This window comes from Nycticebus coucang, chromosome 10 (assembly GCF_027406575.1).
Source record: "Nycticebus coucang isolate mNycCou1 chromosome 10, mNycCou1.pri, whole genome shotgun sequence".
NCBI lineage: Eukaryota > Metazoa > Chordata > Mammalia > Primates > Lorisidae > Nycticebus > Nycticebus coucang.
This window is the reverse complement of record NC_069789.1, coordinates 124,370,392-124,380,874: the sequence shown is the minus strand read 5'-3', so window position 1 is coordinate 124,380,874 and position 10,483 is coordinate 124,370,392. Positions and strand designations below refer to the sequence as shown.

The 10,483-nt window shown below is 47.9% G+C and overlaps 1 protein-coding gene across 1 annotated transcript; it reads left to right on the top strand.

The window, feature by feature from the left end:
* The first annotated feature begins 384 nt into the window (after positions 1–384).
* NFKBIB (NFKB inhibitor beta) lies at positions 385–10,479 on the top strand. The gene is given in 7 exon segments (XM_053605409.1): positions 385–607; positions 6,946–7,051; positions 7,133–7,481; positions 9,103–9,191; positions 9,280–9,546; positions 10,321–10,394; positions 10,396–10,479. Coding segments are annotated over 7 exon segments (1,065 nt in total). The 5' UTR covers positions 385–452; the 3' UTR covers positions 10,421–10,479.
* The last annotated feature ends 4 nt before the right edge of the window (positions 10,480–10,483 follow it).

Here is a 10,483-nt window from a genome sequence, read left to right as displayed (position 1 = left end):
AAATTGCAGAGAGCTATGATCATGGCTATTCTAGCCAGGGCAACAGAGCAAGACTGTCTCAAAAAAAAAAAAAAAAGTAAAAATAAATAAATAGCAAAAAACACACGACGAGGGTGATATAGTGAGACTCCGTTTCAAACAAATAAACACACACACACACACACACACACACACACACACGCCGAACTACCAGTCCCAGAGGGCCTGGCGTCGGCAGCCATGTTGGTAAAGGGCTCAAGGAAAATGTGGGACCTGGTAGAGAGCCGTAGTCCATCCAAGTACTCTGATTGGTCACGGTGCGGTATGGGGGCGGGGCGTGAGTGATTTAGTCCTCTTTTACTGGATGAATTAGGGGGCGTGTTGGGGAATTTCCCACAGTGCGGAAGCGCCCGAGCTGCGGTCAGAGCCCAGCTACAGGCGGGCAGCCGCTGGGGGTGGAGGTGGCTGGGGCCATGGCTGGGGTCGCGTGCTTGGGAAAAACTGCGGACGCTGATGAATGGTGCGACAGCGGCCTGGGTTCTCTGGGTCCGGACGCAGCGGCCCCCGGGGGACCAGGGCTGTCTTGGGCGCCCCTTGTCTTTGGCTACGTCACTGAGGATGGGGACACGTGAGTGAACCTCAGGTTACCAAACGGAGCCCTGGGATCCAGCGTCTGATTCTCTTTAGTCTCTGATCCCTGAGGCTTCCTAATCTTTTACTCTTAAGTCTGACTTTGGATGCTAGACTTTCTGACCTGTAACCCCCACGTCCTAATTTTTAACAAAGCTGATCTCTTATCCAGCTTTAATACCAACCCAATGATTCCTGACCTTTTTTTCTTGAACTATGATTCTCAGTTCCTGGAATCCACATTCTACTCGCTGATCTCAAAACCTGATTTGACCTTCCTAACCCTAGTCTTGAGACTTTTGTAAGAACTCTGGCGATGGTTCCTTCAGACCTCTGACCTCCAAATGTGGTCTTTGATCTTTAGCCCCTGAATTAGGACCTTTGACTTTGTTATCCGAAATTAATACTTTGTCTTTAACTAAAGAGCCTGTCCTCTGATCGATGATCTTTGAATCTTAAATTCAAAGAGAGAATATAAGCTCCCATGAAGAACAGTGATTCTTCTGTGGAACATTTTAGGTACTAGTGATAGGCAATGAAGAAAACAGACAAAAACTTGTGCCCTTGTGGAGCATACATTTTCATGGGGCTATATAGATAGATCAGTAGAAGGAAAGGAAGGAAGGAGAAGGAAAGAAAGTTTTCTTAGAAAAAAGACACTAGGAAAAAAAGAAAAGACAGAAAGAAACAGAGAAAAAGTAAAAGAGAAGTAAAGAAAGTTGGAAGGGAATAGTGGTTGGAAAAAAATAAAGCAGGAAAATGACGTAAATAGATAAGCTAATGTAAGAGCATTCCAGGCAGAAGGAACCACAATTGTAAAGGCCCCAAGTGAGGGACTGTACTGGGGTTTTTGTCTGTTCTGTTTACTGATGTATCCCCAGTGACTCATACAGTGCCTGACCCATAGGAGGCACTCAATAAACATTGATCTCAAAAGAACCAGGTTTGGTTTCATTAATTAATTTTGTTTCTATTAGTTTTTTCTTTCTATTTCATTGGCCTATGTGCTGCCTTTATAATTCCTTTTCTTCTGCTTATTTTTGGGTTTAATTTGTTCTTTTCGTAATTTGTGAAGGTGGAAGCTGTTGTTGCTGATTTGAGAACTTTCTTCTTTCTTTTCTTTCTTTCTTTCTTTTCTTTTTTTTTTTTTGAGACAGAGCCTCAGGCTGTTGCCCTGGGTAGGGTGCTGTGGCATCACAGCTCACAGCAACCTCCAACTCCTGGGCTCAAGTGATTCTCCTGCCTCTGTCTCCCAAGTAGCTGGGACTACAGGCGCCCGCCACAATGCCTGGCTATTTTCTGGTTGCTGCCGTCATTGTTGTTTGGCGTGCCCAGGCTGGATTCAAACCTGCCAGTTCAAGTGTATGTGGCTGGCGCTTTAGCGTCTTGAACCACAGGCGCCGAGCCTCTTCTTTCTTTTCTAATATAGGCATTAAGTGCAATAAATTTAATCCTGAGTACTGTTCAGCAATATCTCAAAAATTTTGACATACTGTATTTTCATTTTCATTTAATTCAGTCTATGTTTTTTTTTTTTTTTTTGTAGAGACAGAGTCTCACTTTATGGCCCTCAGTAGAGTGCCGTGGCCTCACACAGCTCACAGCAACCTCCAACTCTTGGGCTGAAGCGATTCTCTTGCCTCAGCCTCCCGAGTAGCTGGGACTACAGGCGCCCGCCACAACGCCCGGCTATTTATTTTTCTTTTGATTTCTTCTTTGTCTGGTGGATTATTTCAAAGTACGTTATTAGGCCGGGCGTGTGGATACTCACGCTTGTAATCCTAGCACTCTGGGAGGCCAAGGCGGGTGGATTGTTTGAGCTCAGGAATTGGAGACCAGCCTGAGCAAGAGCAAGACCCCATCTCTACTAAAAATTGAGAAAACTAGCTGGGCATTGTGGCAGGCACTTGTAATCCCAGCTACTCTGGAGGCTGAGGCAAGAGGATCAGTTCAGCCCAAGAGTTTGAAGTTGCTGTGAGCTATTATGGTAGGCACTCTACCCAGGGCAACTGAGTGAGACCCTGTCTCAATAAAAAAAAAAGGACATTATTGTTAAGTTTCCAGATGTTTAGAAGAATTTTCAGGTATCTGTTACTGATTTCTAGTTGATCCAGTGGCTAGAGAATTTACTTTGTGTGACTGGAATTCTTTTAAATTTATTGAGACTTTTCATTGCCCAGAATGTGGGCCAGAATATTGTGTGTGCATTTTTTTTTTTTTTTTCAGTTTTTGACCAGGGCTGGGTTTGAACCTGCCACCTCTGGTATATGGGGCTGGCGCCCTATCCCCTTGAGCTACAGGTGCCACCCTTGTGTGTGCATTTTATTTTTATTTATTTATTTATTTATTTTGCAGTTTCTGGCCTGGGCTGGGTTTGAACCCACCACCTCTGGCATATGGGACTGGCACCCTACCCCTTTGAGCCACAGGCGCCACCCTGTGTGTGCATTTTAAAAGAATATATATTGTGCTGTTGTTGAATGACATTAAAAGTTGTGTTGGTTTATAGTGTTGTTCAAGTTCACTGTTCCACTATGTGCTTGCTGATGATTTTGTGGCCACTTGTTCTATCAATTATTGAGAGAGGTAATCAAATTTTCAACTATAATTGTGGATTTGTCTATTTCTCTTTGTCTGGCTATTAGGTTTTGTTTTGTATAATTCGAAGCTCTGTTAGTAGAGGCACAAATGTTAGTGATTGTTACTTGTTACTCTTTTTTTTTTTTGGTAGAGACAGAGTTTCACTTTATTGCACTCCGTGTGCCGTGGCGTCACACGGCTCACAGCAACCTCCAACTCCTGGGCTTAGGCGATTCTCCTGCCTCAGCCTCCCAAGTAACTGGGACTACAGGCGCCTGCCACAACGCCCGGCTATTTTTTTGTTGCAGTTTGGCCGGGGCTGGGTTTGAACCCGCCACCCTCAGCATATGGGGCCGGTGCCCTACTCACTGAGCCACAGGCGCCGCCCTTTTTTTTTTTTTTTTGTAGAGACAGAGTCTCACTTTATGGCCCTCGGTAGAGTGCCGTGGCCTCACATAGCTCACAGCAACCTCCAACTCCTGGTCTTAGGCGATTCTCTTGCCTCAGCCTCCCGAGTAGCTGGGACTACAGGCGCCCGCCACAACGCCCGGCTATTTTTTGGTTGCAGTTTGGCCGGGGCCGGGTTTGAACCCGCCACCCTCGGTATATGGGGCCGGCGCCTTACCGACTGAGCCACAGGCGCCGCCCGCGCCGCTCTTTTTTTTGTAGAGACAGAGTTTCACTGTACCGCCCTCGGGTAGAGTGCCGTGGCGTCACACAGCTCACAGCAACCTCTAACTCTTGGACTTACGCGATTCTCTTGCCTCAGCCTCCCGAGCAGCTGGGACTACAGGCGCCCGCCACAACACCCGGCTATGTTACTTGTTACTCTTAATTGACCTCTTTATCATTCTGTTTTCCTGGTAATATTACTTGCTTTGAAATCTACTTTATCTAATAATAAAATATTCCAGCTTTCTTTTAACCAATGTTGGCATGGTATATCTTTTTTACCTCTTTAATTTTAACCCATTTAAAAACAGTTATTTCTATCTAAAATATGTTACTTGCAGGCTGCATATAGTTTGGCCCACCATGGTGGCTCACATATGTAGTCCCAGCACTCTGGGAGGCCGGGGCTATTGGGTCACTTGAGCTCATGAGTTTGAGACCAGCCTGAGCAAGAGCAAGAACAAAACCCCGTCTTTAAAGAATAGCCGGGAAGAGCAGTGCCTGTGGCTCAGTGGGTAGGGTGCCGGCCCCATATGCCGAGGCTGGAGGGTTCAAACCCAACCCCGGCCAAAACTGCAAAAAAGAAAAAAAAAAAAGAATAGCCGGGAATTGTGGCAGGTGTCTGTAGTCCCAGCTACTTAGGAGGCTGAGGCAAGAGGATCCCTTCAGCCCAAAGAGTTTGAGGTTGCTACATGTTTTTATGCCACAGTCCTCTACTGGGGGCAAGAAAGTGAGACTGTGTCTCAAAAAAAAAAAAATTATATCTAAAGGGTGTTTCTTTGTAGGCATCATATAGTTTGGGTTTTTTCTTTTTTCTTCTCTTTTTCTATGTTGTCCTCGGTACAGTGCTATGGCATCACAGCTCACAGCAACTTCCAGCTCTTGGGCTTAGGGGATTCTCTTGCCTCAGCCTCCTGGGTAGCTGGGACCACAGGCGCCTGCTATTTTTTGTTGCAGTTTGGTGGGGCCGGGTTGGAACCCACCACCCTCAGTATATGGGGCCAGAGCCCTATTCACTGAGCCATAGGCACTGCCAAGTTTGGGTTTTTCTTTTTGTTTTTCTTTCTTCCTTACTTTTGTTTTCCTTTAGACAATCTTTATATTTCCTTTTTATTTATTTATTTATTTTTATGAGACAGGGTCTTGCTCTGTTGCCCATGCTTGGGTGCACTGGTAGGATCATAACTCACTGCAGCCTTGAACTCCTGGGCTCAAGAGATCCTTGTAGCTTTAGCCTTCTGAGTATCTGGGACTACAGATATGCACCATGCCTGGCTAACAAAAAAAAAAGTTAAGGGTTAGCAAACTATGGCCTGCAGGCAAATTCCAGCCATCTACCTGCTTTTGTATGATTGTGAGCTAAGAATTGTCTTCACATTTTTAATGGTTTCAGTGTCCAGTGTCCGTAGCACAGCTACATACACCGAGGGTGGTGGGCCAGCTACTTGGGAGGCTGAGGCAGGAGAATCGCTTAAGCCCAAGAGTTGGAGGTTGCTGTGAGCTGTGACACCATGGCACTTTACTGAGGACAGCATAGGGAGACTCTGTCTCAAAAAGAAAAAATAAAACAAAAAAAGAATAGAGGTTGGCTGCTGTGGCTCACGCCTGTAATCCTAGCACTCTGGGAGGCAGAGAAGGGTGGACTGCCTGAGCTCACAGGTTACAGACCAGCCTGAGCAAGAGCAAGACCCCATCTCTAAAAATAGCCAGGCATTGTGGTGGGTGCCTGTAGTCCCAGCTGCTCGGGAGGCTGAGGCATGAGAATCACTTGAGCCCAGGAGTTTGAAGTTATGACACCACGGAACTATACCGAGGGCACCAAAGTGAGACTCTGTCTCAAAAAAAAAAAAAAAAAGAATGATCATATTACATGACAAGTGAAAATGGTATGGAAATTTCAGGCTCCATAAATAAGGTTATATTATGAGCTCGGTAGAGTGCCATGGTGTCGTAGCTCATTCGTTTACATATTGTCAACAGCTGCTTTTGTTACAGCAGCAGAGTGTAGCTTTCTTCTTTTTGGTGTTCTTTCCTATGACTCCAGACCCCCTGATTCCCCCCCACTCTCAGCTTCATTTCCTCACCTCTGTCAATCTGGTAGGCTCTGTCTGGGTTCCTTTTCTCTACTGTGGCACTCTCAAGGCAATAAGGTGTAACAATCCAATTATAGGGCACCTCATGTTTCAAGGGTCAGTTATTCATTGCATGATGTCCAGTATCTTCCAGACTATTGCTTCATGTACTAGATCTTGTCTGGGTTTTTTTTTTTTTTTTTTTTTTTTGGTTGTTTAACATTAGAGGGAAATCTGGTCCATGTTATTTCATTTAGGGCAGACGTGGAAATCTCACTTAATAAGCATTGATTACAAAAATTTGCTGAAGATCTTTGACCTCTGACTCTCCCAGATAGTGGGCAGCTGGTTCCAGAAGTGTGGTCATAATAACTAGTACACAGTAGGTACTTCACGTTTGGTTTGTTTGTGTTTTGAGACAGAGTGGCACTTTGTTGCCCTTAGTAGAGTGCTATGGTGTCGTAGCTCCCAGCAACCTCAGAGTCTTGGGCTTAAGTGATTCTTTTGCCTCAGCTTCCCGAGTAGCTGGGATTACAGGCACCGGCCACAACGCCTGGCTATTTTTAGAGATGGGGTCTTGCTCTTGCTCAGGCTGGTCTCCAACCCGTGAGCTCAGGCAATCCACCTGCCTCAGCGTCCCAGAATGCTAGGATTACAGGAGTGAGCCACTGCACCAGGCTGTTTTCTTTTTTCTTACCCCCTCCCCCAGACAGTCTCCTTCTGTGGCACTGGGCAGAGGGAATAGAGAGTAGACATGATGTCATAGCTCACAGCAACCTCAAACTCTTAGGCTCTAGAGATCCTCATGCCTTAGCCTCCAGCCTAGACAGGGTCTTGCTTTTGCTTAGGCTCGTCTCCGACTCCTCAGCGCAAGAAATCCACCCCCTCGGCCTCCCAGAGTACTAGGACTACAGCTGTGAGCCACTGGGCCGCTGGTCCTGCTTCTTGTGTTTTGAATGAAGGAATGCAGAATCCTTGACCTCTGCCCTCAGACCCCTGTCTTTGTCCCCAGGGCACTGCACTTGGCTGTGATTCATCAGCATGAACCATTCCTAGATTTCCTTTTAGGCTTCTCAGCAGGGACCGAGTACCTGGACCTGCAGAATGACCTAGGCCAGGTGAGCCACTAGGGGCAGTGATAGGGCTTGGGTTCCTGGGTCCTCAGTGTGCTGCCTTAACCTCACCCTCTGCTCCTGCAGACAGCTCTGCACCTGGCAGCCATCCTGGGAGAGTCATCTACGGTGGAGAAGTTGTATGCAGCGGGCTCTAGGTTGTGCGTGGCAGAGCGTGGGGGTCACACAGCGCTGCATCTGGCTTGCCGAGTGGGGGCACATGCCTGTGCACGGGCACTGCTCCAGCCCCGCCCCCAGCGGCCCAGGGAAGCCCTTGACACCTACCTGGCTCAGGACCCTGACTACATCCCTGTCACCGACCACACCCCTGATACCGACTACAGCCCTGTTGTCCTGTACCCCGAATCTGACTTGGAGAAGGAAGAAGAGAGTGAAGAGGACTGGAAGCTGCAGCTGGAAGCTGAAAACTATGATGGTGAGAGTCTTTAGTCACTGGGAAGGACTCAGGCTCCCAGGCAAGGCTAGAGCACCTAGCTCTGCACTCAGCTTCCCAGAATCAAGATCCAGACCCTTGAGAAGTTCTAGCTAAGCTTTAGGGACCCAGGCATCAGGACCAAGGACTTCCACTCAGGCCCCAGATGATTGAGAATTGAATATAGAACCTAGAATCAACCTCCAGCTGGAGGCCCCAGACCTCTTACCAACAGACCCAGAGCTGTAAGGATTCAGTTGTTGGGCCCCGGCTCCCCACCTGTAAGGTGTATTCCCCCCAGGATTCCCACCCCAACACAGAACTAAGGAATTCAAAGCCAGGGCCCTGTGTGAAACTCTGCTTTTCAGGTTCACAGCAGTTGACAGCAGGATTCAGGGACAGCCCTCCTCAGCCAGGCCTCATGTGAAAAAGGACCCATCTACCACAGTCCTGGCATCTGACTATCAGCTGTCTTATCTATAAGCCCAACTACCTGGGACAAGGCCCCTTCACAGATGGATTGAGGTCACCCAGGACCTAGTGATTAGGGCGTTCATTCTAGCCCTGGGTCACAGACTTTTCACCCATGGACCCCTGATGTACCCTAATCCAGCCATGGGCAGCTTCTGACAAGCTGAAACCACCTGAGGCCTGGGCATTTGGGACCCAGGTGTCTCTTTGACATCATAGATATTAAAAAGCCAGATCCTTTGGTTCGATGCTGTAGCTCAGCAGCCAGGGCGCCAGCCACATACACCAGGGCCAGTGGGTTCGAACTCAGCCTGGGCCTGCCATACAACAATAACAACTATATGCAAACTGTGGCTATGACAGTCCTGAACAAGAAGGGTTTCCTGTTTAAGCTGCAGTAACTTTTCTGACTATGGATCATCGTTCCTTCTGTGGCAGATTTTTACAGTTCCTCTAATGCATTTGGGACGACTGTCTCAAAGTAACCTGCAGCTTTCCTGACAACTCCTCGCTCTCTCTCCTGCTAAGAACTGTAGCCCTTTTATGTTGTTTTTAGAACCTTCTGCTACCATATCCACCACTTCCACCACCAGATCCATAACCACCACCATATGGACTACCCGAGCTTCTTCCACCAAAACTGCCCCCTTTCATGGGTCCATGAAAAAAGTGCAGCTATTGATTAATGCAATGTAGTGTCAATTAGATGTACATTCCTGAGGTCTTTTATCTGTTGTAGCTTTGTCTTTCTTTTTCTTTTCATTACATCAGGTATATTGCCCTGTAAATTGTGGTAGTGGTACCAGGAATAAAAAATTAAGGAATTTTTAACTTTTCAAAAAAAAAAAAAAAAAAACAATAACAACTATAATAACAAAAATAGCCAGGTGTTGTGGAGGGCGCCTGTAGTCCCAGCTACTTGGGAGGCTGAGGCAAGAGAGTCGCTTAAGCCCAAGAGTTTGAGGTTGCTGTGAGCTGTAATACCACAGCACTCTACTGAGGGCAACACAGTGAGACTGTCTCAAAAAAATAAAAAAAAGAAGAAGCCAGATCTCAAATCTGATCACTCTCAGGCCACATGGGCCTCCCCCAGGGTTGTGGCTCTGGGGCCTCAGGCTCCCCACCACATTATCTGATGCCACTCTATTCTCAGGCCATACCCCACTCCATGTGGCCATCATCCACAAAGATGCAGAGATGGTCCAGCTACTCCAAGAAGCTGGAGCTGACCTCAACAAACCGGTGAGACCCTGCACTGGGGGAAGCTGAAGGGTAGGGGAGTATGTTATATCCTTCCCAGGACTTCTGACTGCTCTACTGCACCCCACAGGAGCCCACATGTGGCCGGAGCCCCCTGCACTTGGCAGTGGAGGCCCAAGCAGCTGATGTGCTGGAGCTCCTCTTGAGGGCAGGAGCGGACCCTGCTGTCCGCATGTATGGTGGCCGTACCCCACTGGGCAGTGCCACCCTCCGACCCAACCCCATACTTGCCCGCCTCCTACGTGCACATGGAGCCCCTGAGCCCGAGGATGAAGATGACAAGCCTGGCCCCAGCAGCAGCAGTAGTGACAGTGACAGCGACAGCAGGGATGAGGGCGTGAGTCAGGAGGAAAAATGGGGAAGCCTAGGAGGGGGGTCAGGGTAAACTAGCATGCAGGAAAAGGAGAATATAATTAGTGCATTGAGACTGACTTTGGACTTGCCTCAATTAGAGAACTTGGGCAGCAGCATGGGGCAACAGTCAGGAGAGACTTGGACAGGGGCGGTAGGAACTTGGGCAGTGGTGACCAAAAAATTAAGACACTAGCAGATGTGAGACTCAGGCAGAAGTAGAGAAATGACTATGGTCATAGTGGTTGGTGAACACAGGCAGTGATGGGTGTCAGCAATGGGGGGGATTTTGGGGAGCAAGAGTTGGAGAAATCAGGCTGTGGGACGATGACCTTGGCAGCAGTGATTTGAACACTGGCAGAGGTGGGGAAAGACCTCAGGGAGCAGTGAGGAGAGGTCTAGTAGGCGAACCCAAGCAGCAGAGGTAGTACTTTAGGTGGGGTGTGGTATTAGACGGTGGAGGTTGAAGAATTTGGGTAAAGGTGGAGGGAAGGGGTGGAGGAGAGAGAGAGAGACTTCGGATTGCTGAAACACGGGAGCTCCAGTGGTAGTGTGGAATAACTTGGGCCATGGGAGAAATGACCTTGGAAATGGTGTCTGAGAGCTAGGTGCTAGGAGGAAAGTTGAACCAGGAGCAGGAGAACTCAGGCTTGAAGGCAAATCCCAGTTCTTCAGGTTTGTTTAAGGACTTAGATAGTGGGCCAATGACAATCCCCTGAGTAGCACCTGAACCTCTCTGCCGGGCCCCCTCTGCCCCCAGGATGAATACGACGACATCGTGGTCCACAGAGGGCAGAGCCGAAACCGGTTACCTCCCACTCCAGCCTCAAAACCTTCCTGATGACCCTGGCCCTGTCTGATTTGTTTAATTTTTAATATAGTTTCCAGTTTAATAAAATTCTAATTCTGATAACCAGAGTCAT